General features: G+C 29.9%; 7 protein-coding genes across 12 annotated transcripts in view; 5 read left to right on the forward strand and 2 right to left on the reverse strand.

Moving 5' to 3' along the window:
* LOC115234005 (ribosome biogenesis regulatory protein homolog) overlaps positions 1–1,608 on the forward strand; it is a 4,802-nt gene extending 3,194 nt beyond the window's left edge. Inside the window, exons 2-5 of the mRNA XM_029804691.1 lie at positions 81–339; positions 519–820; positions 890–1,057; positions 1,384–1,608. Coding sequence (XP_029660551.1) covers positions 81–339; positions 519–820; positions 890–1,057; positions 1,384–1,522 — 868 coding nt within the window. The 3' untranslated portion in view covers positions 1,523–1,608. The remainder of the gene's footprint in view (positions 1–80; positions 340–518; positions 821–889; positions 1,058–1,383) is intronic.
* A 410-nt stretch (positions 1,609–2,018) lies between these two features.
* LOC115233977 (electron transfer flavoprotein subunit alpha, mitochondrial) lies at positions 2,019–3,868 on the forward strand. Its single transcript, XM_029804651.1, has 4 exons — positions 2,019–2,186; positions 2,561–2,890; positions 2,996–3,448; positions 3,555–3,868. Exons 1-4 carry the CDS (start codon positions 2,145–2,147, stop codon positions 3,729–3,731), a joined length of 1,002 nt encoding a protein of 333 aa, XP_029660511.1. The 5' UTR covers positions 2,019–2,144; the 3' UTR covers positions 3,732–3,868.
* A 186-nt stretch (positions 3,869–4,054) lies between these two features.
* LOC115233978 (39S ribosomal protein L22, mitochondrial) lies at positions 4,055–5,599 on the forward strand. 2 transcript variants are annotated; one of them, XM_029804653.1, is made up of 4 exons: positions 4,055–4,227; positions 4,674–4,924; positions 4,995–5,208; positions 5,331–5,599. In XM_029804653.1, the coding sequence occupies exons 2-4, from the start codon at positions 4,691–4,693 to the stop codon at positions 5,549–5,551; spliced, it is 669 nt and encodes a 222-aa protein (XP_029660513.1). In that variant the 5' UTR covers positions 4,055–4,227; positions 4,674–4,690; the 3' UTR covers positions 5,552–5,599. The 2 variants fall into 2 exon arrangements, with proteins under 2 accessions (XP_029660513.1, XP_029660514.1); XM_029804654.1 differs by having other exon boundaries at positions 4,688–4,924.
* A 52-nt stretch (positions 5,600–5,651) lies between these two features.
* LOC115233979 (60S ribosomal protein L39) lies at positions 5,652–6,651 on the reverse strand. The gene is made up of 3 exons (XM_029804655.1): positions 6,526–6,651; positions 6,301–6,404; positions 5,652–5,851 (listed from the first exon to the last, which is right to left on the reverse strand). Exons 1-3 carry the CDS (start codon positions 6,526–6,528, stop codon positions 5,803–5,805), a joined length of 156 nt encoding a protein of 51 aa, XP_029660515.1. The 5' UTR covers positions 6,529–6,651; the 3' UTR covers positions 5,652–5,802.
* A 539-nt stretch (positions 6,652–7,190) lies between these two features.
* LOC115233949 (ubiquitin domain-containing protein UBFD1-like) lies at positions 7,191–13,119 on the forward strand. 5 transcript variants are annotated; one of them, XR_003883860.1, is made up of 6 exons: positions 7,391–7,448; positions 7,825–8,196; positions 8,287–8,477; positions 8,551–8,739; positions 8,837–12,407; positions 13,006–13,119. XR_003883860.1 is itself a non-coding variant. In XM_029804602.1 (5 exons), the coding sequence occupies exons 1-5, from the start codon at positions 7,275–7,277 to the stop codon at positions 8,945–8,947; spliced, it is 876 nt and encodes a 291-aa protein (XP_029660462.1). In that variant the 5' UTR covers positions 7,191–7,274; the 3' UTR covers positions 8,948–13,119. The 5 variants fall into 5 exon arrangements, 3 of the variants coding, with proteins under 3 accessions (XP_029660462.1, XP_029660461.1, XP_029660463.1); XR_003883859.1 differs by having other exon boundaries at positions 8,837–9,067; positions 9,230–13,119; XM_029804602.1 differs by lacking the exon at positions 7,391–7,448 and adding an exon at positions 7,191–7,287 and having other exon boundaries at positions 8,837–13,119.
* On the forward strand, positions 13,008–14,986 carry LOC115233948. The gene is made up of 3 exons (XM_029804600.1): positions 13,008–13,119; positions 13,416–14,166; positions 14,256–14,986. The coding sequence occupies exons 2-3, from the start codon at positions 13,417–13,419 to the stop codon at positions 14,469–14,471; spliced, it is 966 nt and encodes a 321-aa protein (XP_029660460.1). The 5' UTR covers positions 13,008–13,119; position 13,416; the 3' UTR covers positions 14,472–14,986.
* Positions 14,987–15,025: 39 nt separating this feature from the next.
* Positions 15,026–17,239, reverse strand: part of LOC115233952 (WW domain-binding protein 2) — a 4,663-nt gene continuing 2,449 nt past the window's right edge. The window contains exons 5-6 of the mRNA XM_029804604.1: positions 15,891–15,976; positions 15,026–15,439 (exon numbers count right to left, since the gene is read on the reverse strand). Of these exons, the coding sequence (XP_029660464.1) occupies positions 15,404–15,439; positions 15,891–15,976 (122 nt within the window). The 3' untranslated portion in view covers positions 15,026–15,403. The remainder of the gene's footprint in view (positions 15,440–15,890; positions 15,977–17,239) is intronic.

A 17,239-nucleotide genomic window follows, 5' to 3' on the forward strand; every position in this document is an offset into this window, starting at 1 on the left:
ATAATTAATAATTTAATCAATTTATAATTTATAATAACTTATAATATCGTTATTGTTAAATCTATGCTTATATTTTGCAGATCGAAATCAGATTCATACTTAAAAAGTTTGACAAGAGACAATGTGCAGTTACTGATTAATAAAATCTGGGAGCTGCCGGTAGAACGGACAAATGATGTTATAATGGCTACATTGCCCAAACCTGAATATATATTGCCACGCTCACGTGTTATTCCAAAACCCAAACCTTTGACAAAGTGGCAACAATTCGCCAAACAGAAGGGAATACAGGTCAAGAATAAGGGTAAAACCAAACTGAAATGGGACGAAGAATTAAAAGTAAGAGATTTATTATGATTTAAAACTACTCTATTACAGTTAGTAATTTAATTATATATATAGGATGAGTCATTAGAAATTGCCTTCTAAGATATCTTCATATAATTATAATAATTTTGAAGTCTAAATATAATATATAGCTTTCAATTTATCTGATTTTTCGTGAACTTTTTTTTGAGGAATGGATACCTAGATATGGTTATAAACGAGCAGATGCTCTGAAACAGAAGAAATGGTTGATAGAAGCCAAAAATGATGATGATCCAACCAATGATCCATTTTCTGTAGCTAAAATAGCTAAAAAAGAAAGACAGTCCAAAAATGAATTTCAAAGGCTTCGCAATATAGCCAAATCAAAAAATATAAAACTGCCAAGAGTTGGTCTACCCACTAGAGACCACTTTCAAAATTCTCAACAGCTTTCTGAAGCTCTAACTATAGCACGTACATCTACCGCATCTGTTGGGAAATTCCAGACTAAGTACGCTCTTTATATCTTATAACTTATTTTCTCTAATTCTTTTCTCAAAACAATATAATATTGCTGTAGGCTACCAAAAGAGAAGGACGCAAAAGGAATTGCCAAAGAAGTATCTGGAATGAAAAGGAAGAGAAAAGCACCTCCATTAAATATTGTTGAGGAAAAATTTCAAAATAAAAACTTAGTGGATAGCATATTAGAAAAGAAAACAAAAGTTCTCCATGAAAATTATTCAGCATAAGTTTTTATTTGTACAGATTTAATTTCAACATAATACACACACACACACACACACACACATAGTAAAATAACATAAGTCTTTCTACTCTTTGCGCTTTAATACAGACTTTAATAATCGATTTATTGAAGACAAGAAGGTTAAAAAATTGCTCATTTAAAATAATAGAATTCTATTTTTTCCTATTTTTAGTACATATTTAGTACATATTTATTATATAGTACATTTTTAGGACATATATTTGAAAATGGCAGGAAATCGCGGGACATGACAATATATATTCATATATATGTATTAATATTTATATGGATTAATTTTGTTTATATTATAGGATAAAACAAACTGCAAGTAAGAACAAAAAGAAGAAAGATTCACTCAAACGAAGCAAAGGAACTAAAAAACCAAAAGCAGGAAAAGGCAAACGGGACTTACACAAAAAAGTTGGTGGTAGAAAACGAAGATAAATTGAAATATTTGTAATGTCTAATGATATAAATTAAATTTTATTAATAAAAACTATTAATAAAGTCAATAAAATTATGTTAAAAATGAATCGTATTTATTTAATCACAATATAATAATAGAATAAGAAGATAATATAAGGAAAAATCATATGGGATTTTTTATCTAGTATATATAAAAGTTAAATAAAAAAATCTTTTTAGCCATTTTTGTTTGAAAAGAATCTTAACCAATAAAAATTCGAATATATATATACATATATAATGTCCAATATGGATATAGAATTTGAATGTTATATACCGACGGAGGCGGATTGAATAACGAAGGAGGAAAACAGATCTTATGATATGTATATATAAATGCTGCACACAAATAAATATCATAATAAATACAGCTTTTTCAAATATATATTTGTCTAAATTATATATTTTTAATACACGTAATATATGTTCTGTAATTTGCCTCGGATTTATCATGCATGCCTACGTAAAAACCCCCACTTAATGATATCTCTGCTACAGCTGCTAGGACTTTGAACCTTATCGTCACCGAGATCATAAAGCATTATTTTTCTACAGTTTAATATACATTAAAGGCAAGAAGAGAAATCAAATTTCCATAATAATGTTTTCCGCTTGTACCAGAACATTACGGGCTGCTAACAAAGTGAGCATGTTTTTTTTTAGCGTGTCTCGTTATTCATTTATTTCATTTATTTTAATTCAAATTCGTATCTCTTGTATTTTCTGATGATTATGATCTTAAAGATTCATTCTAATTCTGATACTTATTACATTTTATTGTATTAAATTTTAGCAAGAAATATAAAACATTTTGCTATTTATGTTTGTTTAATATTAGCTCAATAGTGAACTATATTGTAAACGTATTGTGAACTTTGCAATTACTTTCCAATTTTAAAGATGCTTGTTGATTAAACTTTTTAAATGATAATCTTTTCAATTTTATTTATTTTTGATATATGAAATATGTGTGATAGAAATTTAAATATTTTAAACATATATGCCATTTATTTACAGTTTGGCTCATTGATACGTTATGAGTCTACCTTGGTTATTGCAGAACATAATAACGAAAATTTACTACCAATCACCTGTAACACATTGACAGCTGCAAAGAAAATCGGTGGCGATGTAACTGTACTGATTGCTGGCACAAAATGCGACACAGTTGCACAGAACGCATGTAAGGCCAAAGGTGTATCCAAGATCCTTCTTGCAGACAGTGATGCATTTAAAGGATTTACTGCAGAATCATTGACGCCGCTTATACTTAAACTGTATAATGAACACAAATTCACACATATATTAGCTGGTGCGAGCGCGTTTGGTAAAGCGTTGCTTCCCAGGGTTAGTGCGCAACACATATTTCCAAGAGTGTATCAACTAAATATATTTATATTTTATTTTGTATTGATTTATTTTATTAATTTGTATAAACATATTTAATTTTAGGTTGCAGCCAAGTTAGATGTATCTCCAATAAGTGATATTATCGACATAAAAACATCAGATACTTTTGTACGCACTATATATGCTGGTAATGCTATTCAGGCTCTTAAATCTAAAGACAATGTGAAAGTGGTATCTGTAAGAAGCACCTCTTTCGAACCGCTACCTTTGGAAGGTGGTGATGCTAAATGCGAAAATCTTCCTACTAGCGATTATATTTCTAATCAAGTGCAATACATTAAACAAGAGCTTAGTAAATCTGACAGACCAGAGCTGACATCTGCCAAAGTTGTAATTTCTGGTGGACGTGGAATGAAATCTGGTGAAAATTTCAAATTATTATACACATTGGCAGATAAGTTCAATGCAGCGGTAGGAGCCTCTCGTGCTGCGGTTGATGCAGGATTCGTGCCGAATGATCTGCAAGTAGGACAAACAGGGAAAATCGTTGCACCGGTAAATAAAATTAATAATTTTGTGGAATCCCATTTTAGAATAAGTTTATCTCAATCTTTTTGCATATCTTTTTGAAAGCATGTAGAAAGTCTCATTATGGTTTCAGAATCTATATATAGCAGTTGGAATTTCGGGTGCAATTCAACATCTTGCCGGCATGAAGGATTCTAAGACAATTGTAGCAATCAACAAGGATCCAGAAGCTCCTATCTTTCAAGTAGCAGATTACGGATTAGTCGCAGATTTATTTAAAGCTGTACCCGAACTTACTGGGAAATTGTAAATATTATAAGTTGTTTACATATATAAATAGTTTATTTCATGTAACTAATTATATTACATAACTATTTTAAATTGTTTATATATAAAATATAAATACTTGTATTTCATATTTTATGATACACTGTTTTATTATTATATAAAAAATGTAATTAAAATTTTTATAAACTTTATCAAAAAATTCGTTTTATTTTTCTGTCATTTTAAATATCACTTTGTTTCATGTAATATGTAAATATTAAGGAAAAACCTTTTTTCAACATTTATTTTGTAGAAGCAAGTATGTAAACTGAATGCTGTTGGCTGTTGGTAGAAGAACGAAAGAGGGAGCGCATGCGTCTACACATACACAAGGTGTATCAGTGTATCGCGAATCGAAGTCAAATGCGCATATTTTTGTTTCTATATGTGAATAGTCAAAAATTAATTTATTTTTATGAAATAAAGACAATTGATATCCGACTGATATATTCAAATTGAACAAATTGAAAATTTTCTTTGTAAGAATATTTTTATCTGTATAGTATATGTGCGTGCGTATAATAAAAATAATATAATTGATTATTAGGTTATAGTCTTTGAGAGAACGTTATTTTTACTTTACGAAAGTTATCTATAACTTTCCTTGTATAAATTTGTCTTTCATCAAAAAATCTCAGTTGGAGTTTGTTATATTTTCGTGATTAAACATTATAATTTTTTTGTCATGCAGTTATACTCCACATTTTGTTACCATTTATATATATATATATACAAATTTACAAATAAATATCCATTTATTTTTAAATTTATTTGATATTTATTTGAATTTATAAATTTTAATGATTAATTTTTTAAGAAATATTATTTTTATTTTTGGCACTTGGCTCTTATTTAAATCTGTCCTCTATTTAACTTTATAATACTTAAAGGTCGATTTTTATTGTTATATACAACTTATATACAGGTATACATTTATAGAAAATGCAGAGTATTCGTCAGTGTGTGAAACATTTAGCATTTTATGGTAGATTTGCTATAAGTAGAGTGGATATATCACCAACCACAGTAAAGATATTAAATCTACCAACATGCAGTTTCCATCTTTCTTCGATATGCAGGGCTAAATTGTCTAATTATCAGAGCCCGACACATTTTCTTGATTATAACAAGACTATTTTTTCACCTCAAAAACCAGATGAAGAAAGAAGGCCTGCTGTAAGTCTATTCTATTATACATAATGTGAAGTAATTGTTTATCATTCTTATCATATATTTGTTTTTTCAGTATGTATGCCATATGAAAGCCAATATAAAATATAGCCCAAAAAAAATGTGGTACGTTGCTGGTTTTGTACGAGGAATGTCTGTGGACGAGGCTGTAAAACAGTTGAGCTTTCTGCATATGAAAGGTGCTGAAATTGCTAAAGAAGTTATATTAGAAGCTCAACGTTTAGCTGTAGAAAATCATAATGTCGAGTTTAAAAGTAATTTGTGGGTTGGTAAGTACATACAAAAATATTATTAATCAATGATCGATTACATTAATTGAGTTTTGTTATATACCTATACACATGTTAAGTCTTTTAATAATTTGATAATAAAGAAACTAATACTTTTACAGCAGAATCATTCAGTACTAAAGGTATAGTAATAAAAGGTTTACGACGTCATGCTAGAGGTCGCAAGGGAACTATTCATTATAAATATTGCCATTATTTTGTACGTTTGGAGGAAGGACCACCACCTAAACATTACTATTTACCATACCCTAAAAGTGGACAAGAATTGTTAGAAGATTGGTTAAAGCAGATGCATATGCGCAAAGTACCGAACTCTTTGTAAATGTTTTGTGACAAAATAATATACAAATATATATATATATTAAAAATATTCACCAGTTTTATACTTTATATATATATATTAAAGATATACACCAGTTTTATACTTTAACAGTTTATTTTTGTTTGCACTGTCGTAGATGCTGAAGATTACGACAAATATTTAATTTTTTTAAATTTTATATATATGCATGTTTATTATTAAATCATGCATTACATTGTTATAATAATAACATTATGTATGTTTACATGGTTTTACAACTTCAATTTAGTTCTCCTCCAGTGACGCCTCTTAGCATTGTATCTGAAAACAAATTTATATGTGAAAAAAAACAGCTTATAAATTTTTAATATTTGTCAAAGTCAAGAATTGATAATATAATAATGTCTTTATAATATCCAACATTAGAGAGAGAAAGAATATAGCTTTAAATAAATTATTGCATTCATAACAAAATTATGACGCTGACAGTTTGGTCGCATCAAAGACAAATGAGAAAAATCAATACAAACTATACAAAGATAACATCGAACAAAGAAAACAAAATGGTCCAAAATTTTATAAAATCATATCTCTAATTTATTCACAAATGTATCTCCATGATTCAAATACAATTATACTATTATCATAAGAGATACAATTTCGAGATATTAATGTGCAAATTAAATATCTAGTGAAAAAAAATCTTTCAATTTATATATATACAGATAAGATATGACAAAGTTTCGAAGTAATTAATAGCTTACACTTACCGGATAGTATTACCAGTACGCATTCTCACCCATTGTGGAATCGGCCTGTTCTGCTTCAGCTTTTTGGCAAGCTTCCGCTTGATGATAAATGTCTTATGCGCCGACTGAAATACATACGGAATGAAATCAGAGTCTGAAGATTTGATTCTTAAATACTCTCACATATAGAATAATACGATGCCCAACGAAATAAATGGATACATCGTAAAGAAACGCAGAACTCACCATCGTCCTTCTCTGGCAGAAACACGCGAAGTAAAAGATCAATTTGGTTAGTGAAATATTTCTCGTGCTTTTACTGTACGCAGGTCACGTGTCGCATGCGGCGACATGTGATAACCAATCGCGTCAGACTACACATTGAAGATTGAAATACGGCCAATCAGAATAAAGAAATTTTAGTTTATTTCGTTTTGATTAGTCGAATTCTAATTTTTTAATCTATAGTTCCTATGTAGTATGTACGACTACTGATTGGCCAGTTTTAGAACTACGGATGTTATTAAATCTGATGCGGATGACGTTTATAATAATATATAATAAATTATTAATATATATAAATCACAAGCCTACATACATTAAAGGCAAAGATTGATAACTGCTTTAATCAAATTACATCGATATTGCGTAATTTTGTTATTGCATGATTTTAATTGACAGATATGACAAACATTTTCTGAGCCCATTAGCGTTGTAAGTTGTAATGCAACCATTATTATCATTTTTGAAACTTATGTGATATTTAAGAAGTCATATAATCTTATATATAAATCTTTTCTTTATAAAAATATCTCTCTCTCTCTCTCTCTCTCTCTCTCTCTCTCGGTACATTTTATACCACGTTTCATCGCGTAAAGAGAAATATATGGATTCAAAAATTCGAAAGTCATTCTGGAAAGCATACGTCACAGATATCACGATGAGCAACGCTCTCTGTGATAATTTTGATTGGCCAATGAAACACGGAGTTCAACATGGAGTACGTTGGTATGTTGCTAAATCCTGTTTATTTTTTATGTGCTTTCTCTCAAAAATTTTTCATCCCTCAGCTTCTTTTTCACCGTCCTTCTTTCTAATCGTGTAAGAAACAAAACTAGCAGATTAGATGCTTGGCGATGTTTCGTCGAAACGCATTATTGTGTGTTTGTGTATGTCAGATGATTTTATGACCTGTTTCTTTCTCTCTCTCTCTCTCTCTTTCTCCCTCTCCCTCCTTTTCTAAACTTGTTTTTATCGAAAGTTTCTTAGTGTATAATATTTGTAGATTATTATTTATCGATTTCCTGATGCAGCAATGTACGTTCTTTTTTTGCGGTTGAACGCTGAAATATATATATATACTTTTTCAAGAACAGACACAACTCAAAATTTTTCGATGTAACTTTCCATGGTTCCCGTAAAAAAAAAAGTTTGCGACAATTTCGATTCTGATTCATATAAATTAGTCGATTTGTAAAATAATTACTATTAGGAGTTCTTGCGAAACAGAGATTTGCAATATTAAAAAATTTCTTATCTCTTCAGATACAGTAAAGAACGACGACAATAACAGTTGTTGCAACTCATCCCCGTGTTCGGAGCTCGCCTCGAATCCAAAGTCCACGGAAAATTTGGAAACAGATACAAAGGAACTTACAACAGAACAGGAAAACAACATCAGCGAATCACAGGATACAACAGCGACTGCCTTGCAAGAACCGCCCACGGAGAATATAAATTTTACAGTGATTTACAACAAACAAAAGATTAGCGTGAATTTTGCTTTAGACGGTACAGTTGCCGAATTAAAAACACATTTGCAGAAAATTATCTCAGTACCACAGGCAATGCAGAAAGTTATGTTTAAGGGATTAGCCAAAGATGATCAGACTCTTAGGAATTTGGGAATAACAAAAGGTAATCTTTGAGCTATATCTTAGAATTGTACAAAATATTTATTTTTTGTCATCTAAAATTGTTCTTTAATCTTACCTTATAATATCTAAGGTGCCAAAGTCATGATAGTTGGATCCAAGTTAGATGATGTATTAGCTGTGTCAATTCCAACAAAACAAGATCTCATTGATGAAGCTGTTTCTTCGGTGAGCAAAGAACCTCTTTCACAACAGAAAGTGCATAGGAAAGTCTTAGATAAAGGTATTCCAGAGGATGTGATGCCAGGAATACTAGATAGCAAGGTTGTATAATTTCTATAAAGTCTATTACATATATGATGAAACTTATTATAACTGATGCCAACTAATGACATAGGAACCTTTGCCAGAATTTCCATTAGCTGGAATGTTAAACAAATCTGGAGGAAAAGTTAGACTAACATTTAAATTGGAGCAAGATCAACTTTGGATCGGCACAAAAGAAAGAACAGACAAAATACCTATGAATTCAATAAAAGGTGTTCACAGTGAACCTATTCATGATCATCCCGAGTATCATATTATGGTACATATATTGAGCTTATATTAGGTTTACTATTATGCTGCAAATTTAATGATCTTATCGTCTCAAAGCTTAATCTAATAATCTTTGAAATTTGTAGGCAATACAATTAGGCACTACGGAAGCGTCAAGATACTGGATATATTGGGTCCCTGCACAGTACATATCTGCTATTAAAGATGCTATTCTTGGCAAGTGGTGTTACTTCTGATTGATTTGCTGGAAATTTAAATTTCTGTGAAAGCAAAACTAAACCAGGTGTAAACATTGATACAAACACTGCTGTTCCATTGACACAAAAACTGTCAGCTAGTCACACACATTTTTAACAGTAAGTAATATAATTTATTTTGAGTTGCATTATATTCATCGAGAATACCCAATAAACATAGTCTATCTCGCTAAGAAAATAATTTAGATGACAGTAAGTCTTGATTTATTGGGAGAGAAGATGTAATCATACTATATATGCCAATGTTTTATATTTTCATAGCCAAGATTTAAGTGTACTCTGAATTTTCTACACAGCTGAATGTAAGTTAGACAGTCTTTTACACGAGAACTGTGATTAGTGGAACTTCCATAATAATGTGTTGTGATAATATTATATGCGTCTTTGAATATATGATTAAATTCTTTGTTTTTATTTTATCAAAGTGTCGTATCTATAGATTTTTTGAAATCTGCAAATTTTATTCAAAATTTGTAAAAATAAATAATGAGTATGTGTGTATGTGTGTGTATGTGAGATTCTATTGATAAAACTTTCTTGAAATAAAAATGTTATTTTGATGTGGATATTATGATACAAAAGTTATAATTGGACTAAAATATTAATTAGAGTAAAACAGATATTAATTTTATACTGATATATTATTTATTCAATAAGAGATTTTCACAAAATTCCATTTTATAGACCAGTTAACTCTTTTGCTACAAAGAGTGTGTATTCTGTATGTGTATATATATACATATACATCTCCAATAAGTGCGCGATTATTTTTCTGAACACATACTCTCTACAAAATTTATAAGTAAAATAAAAAGAAACGATATTTTTCTATTATTTGTGTTGAAAAGTTGCATAGAAATGTGATCCATTAGATTTTTATAGTGCTTTCTGTTATGAGAATGTTGTAGCAAAAGAGATAAAATCATAATACTACATTTATAAATAAACTTTTAATCAATTATTATTTTTGCAACCTATGATTAAATTCTTATTGCTCATTTATTTTTATATAACTCGCTCAGTTTGTGTGTGTATGTGCATGTGTGTGTCAAATAATTTAATATGATGATATTTGTATATACCTCTACACAATTCAAAGACTGTATGAGGTCTACTTTTGATACATGTTAAGCTTTAATAATTTTATTTTTTTTATCATTTTTGCAACAATATATATATATATATATACACACACATTTTTTCTGAGTTTTGAAGATTTTATATACAGGGTAATATAAAAGTCTTGGTATATACACAAGCGAAATAAAGATGATTTTTCACACAAATACAAGTTGAAAATATAGAACAAAATTTTTTCATATAAAACTTTGTTTTCGAAAAAATCTACTTAATCTACTTAACTTAAAATCTATCGAATACATAAGCACTTGACTAACAACGAGAGTCAATTCAACTGATCTCATGCACAATTATTTCTATTCATATTTGTAAACAATGTAATAACTGTTATAATGTAATAATTGTTTATAAATATGAATAAAAATAATTGTAATATGATCTATTATAAGCCGACTCTAGTTATTCAAGTTATTCAAGTGCATACTTGATGGATTTTTTCAAAATCGAAAACGAAGATGTGCACATATTTTCTCAAAAAAGCGAAGCCTTATATACAAAAATTTCATTCTACATTTATGACTTTGCATAGTGAATTATTTCCACTTTGCTTGTATCACGATTTTCGATACACCCTGTATATACAGGGTGTAATAGAAAAATCTATACAAATTTTGAGGCTGAGTTCTGCATACGAAAATAATAAAAAAAGATTATATAACGAAGGGTCCTGAAAGGGTCTTTCTTTACAGAGATAACAATCATTTAAAAATCTGAAATTGCATAACTCTTTTATCATTAATGCAAACATAACAACAGTTTTATTACTGTGTCTAAAAATGCGAATGTTGAATAATCCGATTGACCAACTTTAAACGCTTTTCATTTAAGAATTAATATAATTTCGATATTTTGATATTAGGATTTTCATCTCCAAATGATTTCAATGAATCTGCCAGATAGTGCGGATTTAGGACACCCTGTATATATTTCTTTTTTTCATAATATAAGCTATAGCGCATATTATTTCATTATCGATCAAAGCAGTCCTCGTGAATAAAAAAAAATGGATTAACAAAGTTTACATCTCGTTTATCATATTAATTTTACAACAGAATAACAACGAATATTTCACGTTTATAATAAAATTTAAAAATTCTATTCAGAGACAGTTTATGATTGGCCTACTAGCAAAAAGTAACAAGTATAAAAAAAATATCAGATCGGATCCATTATTATGCCATGATCTGTGAAAACTAAATATGAAAAACTTACGTATGTTCTTTAATGTTGTGTAAGTTAGGTTTTATAACCGTTTGTTTAAGAGAATAATTGCTCGAAAATAAAAATCAAAATTTGCGGTAATTCATATATACAGTTAATAACTGTCTAAGAAAGATTTGCGTCGAAGAGAGAGAGAGAGAGAGAGATTTATTTCGGAATAAGTCGAAGATTTGAATGGGACTTGTACATTATGTTGTGTGATTTGATAAAATAAATACTTCTGAGACTTTGTTTTTTAATGGTTTTCCATCTTTTTAATCACAATTCTAGACCCGACTAAATGCAAATAATAATAACAATAACAGAATAACTTTAAACCGCATGTATTATCTTGTCGATGCTACATGAAGGATCCAGGGGAAGAACGTACCAAGTCCATTTTTTGTCTTTTCAGGCTAACACTATTGATGTTGTAGTTCTGATAAAGTAGTTTTAGATTATTCCAAAAGGTAAAGAACCCGCTTATTAGGTCGAAGAAAAAAGCAGTGAAAGAATACGCGTACAATGAAAGAACATGTTTAGTCACACCAATATACAAGAGAATTTTTGATTTTTTATAATTATACATGTTAAGTTACTAATAAAATTGCATATCAAATGAGTTATATTACTGTAATTAAGATTATTTTAAGTGCTTCAGAACAATATAACATTGTCAGGATTTATTTAAAGAAGTACGCAAACTTTAAAAATGCTCTACTGTAAAATTAGCATAAAATGACTTTGTACATTCTTCTCCTTTACATGAAAAACGTTTTTAAACGTGCACGTGTGTATGCGTATTGTATGTGTGCGCGGGGGCACACACCACGCGCGTGCAAGCTATTTTTCTACTAGAGATGGAAGAACACATCTGTTGAACACGCTACGCAGGAAACGTCTTGTTAAAGTACTTAGCTGCAGCTTCCATTCGCAAAGCAGATGTGAATGTCGTTGGAAGGAGAGATCCCCACCAACCGGGTGATGAAAGTCTTCTGCTGTATAATCAATAGAGCAGTTTTGCACCTCTCGCAGTCGCGCGTATGTAGCTCAAGGTCGAGCAAAATGTTGCGCTCAACTATATGAACTGTATTATATCGTATATATTACTTGACAGTGTTTTATGAATCACATGATCTCTGTCTTCGCATATATGTATATATAGAGTGTTCCTAAAGTGACTATCTATATTTTGGTGAAATTAGAGATATTTTAAAAAAATGTTATACGTTGGTATTTTATAATGTATGTGTGGTATATTCATTATTAAATTCATGTATTTTAAAAGTTCAGTTGCTTGTGTGTTCCGCGAAACAGTCGATCGCTTTGAGATCTATAGAGACATTGATGATCGCCATGTAGAAACTAATTAAATTAGATTTATAAAGTATATATTTTTTATGTTTTAAAAGTGTTTTTATAATTCCTATTTTGTAAAATAGATGGTCACTTTAAAAACACCCTGTATGTATATATCACGACACAATGATTCTTATATATAAAAACAGAGATCATGTGATTCATAAATTATCAAATAATAATATATATTTTATTATTATTATTATTATTAGAGTAGCGTTTTATGAATCACATGATCTGTCTTCGTGCATAAAAATCGCTGTGTCGTGACAAATAACGCGGCAAAACAATTATTCGGAGAGAAACTTGAACTTATAATTTAGATTCTTATAATTTAGTTCCATAATCTTCTGGTACAATGTAAATAGACAGTTCACGTCAAGTTCTAAATAAAGCAATGATTCATGTACAATACAAATATACGTATTTGCGCCCAGGAAGAAATGATAAGCGTAAGTAGAGACACACGCAATGTCAACAGTATAAAGAATGGCTATATTAATCGTAATATTACTATTAATATCGAAACTCGATCGAAATTATATAACAAATATCGATGAGTAATACAACTGCAAAGTGAAATATATCGAAAGTTTAATTTATTTCACAGTAAAAAAAAAAACAAGAAATATATTCAGCTTGTTAAAAAGTCATATAAATGAAGCTAAAGCTATGAACAGCTCCTTACAAAAACGAAACGAAAGGCCGATCAAGAGTATGATTATATTTAAATTTCCATAACACACAGGATGGCAGTGACAGAGAATAACGTAGAATTCGTACGAAAAATGTTTTTTAAATTAACTGAAAATTATATCCAACATGGAGCCACGATGAATGATTTAAAATCCATCACTATGACAATCGACAATGCGAAAAGTGTGAAAAATTGTAGCTTCACGAAGAAAATATTGGTGGTGCTATTCGTGCTCCTCCTATACTGCTTATTTAATAGATGTCTTAATACGAATATAATTAAGACATTTCAAGAAACTCGATGCCTGCTGCCGAATAATTATCTCGTATGGGAATTCACGAGATCGATATCGAATTGCGATTATTGCCGCGACGTTAAAGCACCATTAATTCTACCCAACTTGACCAAGGAAGAATTTCGCTCTTATTCTTATTCGTCTCGGCCTATGATAATAAAGGATGCGGCCCGCAACTGGCCCGCGCGTGACACGTACACCTTGGAATTCTTTCGGAATTTATACGATCGTGTCGAGGGCGCGTACGAATCGGTGGAGGAGGAGTGCCAGTTCCTGCGTTTCAAGAGCGACTTCGCAAATCTTCGCGAGGTGTTCGCAATGAGCGAAGCGCGAGCGCTGCATCGGGAGGGCGAAGATCCCTGGTACGTCGGCTGGAAAAACTGTCATCCGCGAATCTTGGATGCCATGAAGCGGTTTTACAGCGTACCTCATTTCCTGCCGGACGACGCGGAAATTCCGTGCAGCAACTATATCTTCATGGGTTACGAGGAGGGTGCCGTCATGCACGTGAGTTTTTTATTCGAAGAGACAAACTCTCTTGAAATTGCATTACACGCTTATAAATATTTCCAATTCTTTCTTTCTTTCTTTTTCAGCTGGATTATATATCGAGACTCATGTGGCAAGCCCAGATAATAGGTAGTAAAACTTGGAGCGTGGCTCCGACGCCGGAATGCGACAGCGAATGCACATCTTTTCAATTTACCGTCGACGCGGCGGACGTTGTATTGTTGGATACGAGGATTTGGTATCACAGTACTCGCATTGAAAATGGAAATCTTAGTCTGACAATCACTTCCGAGTATGGGTAGACTTGGAGGAAACGATTTTACACGTCCATTATTTTTAGACCATATGTATATTTATATATAATGTACAAGCTGCTTGGATAGGACTCTAAGCAGTTATTTTTTTTTTTTATCATTTCGCAGATATAGAGATTGAATACGATATATTAATATCGCATCTCGTACCCAGCATTTCTTTATTTAATGCTGCAATTTTTTGCCATTTTTCGGTCATTCGAATAAGTAAAATAATATTGTATTGAAGAGAAAGAGATATTTGAATACATTTTAAATGATTAGCTACATCGAAAAAGTCCAAAAATAATAATATAGCTTTGTAATAAACTATCTATTGTAAATAAATCAGCTCTCCTTCTTTTTCTCTCTAATTAATATGGAAGAAATAATTTTGTATAAAAATATATTTCTCCGAAGATCGATATTGATCTTCGTTTTTATATTCGACTACAATATTTGTAGCGTCATGTTGTCAATATCATACATTTTTGTAATTTTTAATAAAGGAAAGATTTTGGAAAGAGATACATGTGTTCATAACGAATACACAATTGTACAAATAGTTTACATATTTACATGCGTGTAAACATTTATTTTGTAATTATATAGACTCGCGTGAAATATAACAATACAATTGTTTTCAAGGAATAACATATACATAAGAAATTATTTTAAATACTCGCGTTAATATTATTGCAAATATCTTACAGAATAATGCCTGTGTTTTAACATTGCATAGCGCTGTAACGACAAAAACGATAGCATTTCTTTTCAGCCTTCATCTTGAATCTACGCGTTTCGATTCAAGAATTGTTGCATAACAAACATAATGCACAAATATCTGAAATATTAAATACGCGACAACATACGATTTTGCAGTTTTCGTCTAAGGTGGAATGCATATCGATTGCACTATATAATTTATGCAATGTATATATTCACTGATACTTCTTAGCATAAGCCGGTGGACTCTCCTGAAATGACGAAAAAAATTTATTACATATGTCGAAATTGAGAAATTTCAATACATATACTGTTTTGTAGCATAGTATGTATGTGCGAAATCTTCCTAATTTAGGAAAATAAAAATACTTTCATTGTTGATGAATGTAAATATAAGTAGATAAGTAGAGCGATGACCAAAACTTCGATATTTTCTGACTTTATACATTTTTGATAAAATTATCTCTCGCGTTATAAAGAATAAAACACAATTACAATAAAATTTATAATGTAGTAGAATAAGATGAGAGATGTTTTGCTTTGTGTATTAAAAGAATAGAGCAAAGATAATTTATGTGCGTTAAAAAAAAATAATTTTTATAAGACGTGTTTTTTTAAAAAAATAAAAATTGTAAATGTGTTTGATTGCCGCTACAAATATATTTTATATGTGTATCTGAAAAAATATAAAAAGCTGCTTACATAATATTCTGGTGGTGGAACGTAAGCGCATTGAGGTCTATTAGGATCGTAATATGCGCTCTGCGCAGCTTCAGCGGCCTTTGCATCTGATGAATAAAAAAAGGTAATGTTGAATAAAAAACTTGAATACAAATTAATAATATATTACATCTTGCTGTTACATTAAATTTGTTAAATTTCAATGACAGTTTTTTGCAGAACTAAAAAGCGATCTTTTTCCTTAACAGAAATATCCGTAATAAAAGTTTTTGTTTTAAATCTATAAGGGAAGTAGACAGCTTTTTGCATATATTAAGTTTTAAGGTGCAAATAGATAAGAACAATAAGTATATTTATTTTGACGGTTTTATAAATTGTATATAGAGATTTAATATAAAAATTTGAAAAATTTCGATAAATGAATTATACAAAAATTCTCATTGAAAAATAGGGAAAATTGACGGCAAATCTATCACTGAAGTGCAATGGCGATAAATTATTTCGCATAATCCATATATTTTTAGCACTATTAATAAAATTAATGAAATACATACAAACATTATTTTTATTTGATGCACTGAATTTACTTTTTTCTGGCATGATTTTAAGTATTCTTGGTTTCAACTGCTGTTTTTCCTATTGTTGTTTATCAAAAACTAATATAGTTAATGTATATAAAAACGTGTTTAATTATTATAAGTCGTAACAATGTATCATATAATAATTTAACTTTTATGATGGCAAATTTTGAATAAAGAACTTTTATATTCGTTTTGTTTACCGCTATTTTCTGTTTCATACATTTATCAAATTAGATATAAATTATTAACTTTATAACAATAACAAAAACCTTTGTCTATGCACCGATTTATATATAAAAAATGTATGGAAAGTTCCATGGAAAAGTCCTATGGAAATTTACAATGTATCATAGTAAGGAGTAACTTGTTAAGACACAGGAATTCTACTATATCTATCTGTCCAAGTCGTTTCGCACTATGAACTGACAACTATGAGATATTAACTGATTGTGAGCAAAGTGAAAGCCAATCTTATTTCAGATCGAGCAAGGACGAGTTATGCAATCGCGTTGCTTAATATGCACAACTCTTAAATTTGTTAGATTGTTGCATTAATATTTTTTAGCTATCTGATACATTCGAATTTCAATAATAGATTTGCCGGCAATTTTCTTTTTTCTTTTTTTTTTTTTGAGAATTTTTTGAATGATATTCTTACCTATTGCAATTTTTCGTTTTTATTTTGAAATAATGAGAAGTCTCAAATTGATAGGTTTGAATAAAAACAACAAAATTATCTTTAATCAATATTTAATATTATATGTATAAACTACTTTATATATGTATATA

Source organism: Formica exsecta, unplaced genomic scaffold (assembly GCF_003651465.1).
Source record: "Formica exsecta isolate Colony F162 unplaced genomic scaffold, ASM365146v1 scaffold192, whole genome shotgun sequence".
In the NCBI taxonomy this organism is placed as follows: domain Eukaryota; kingdom Metazoa; phylum Arthropoda; class Insecta; order Hymenoptera; family Formicidae; genus Formica; species Formica exsecta.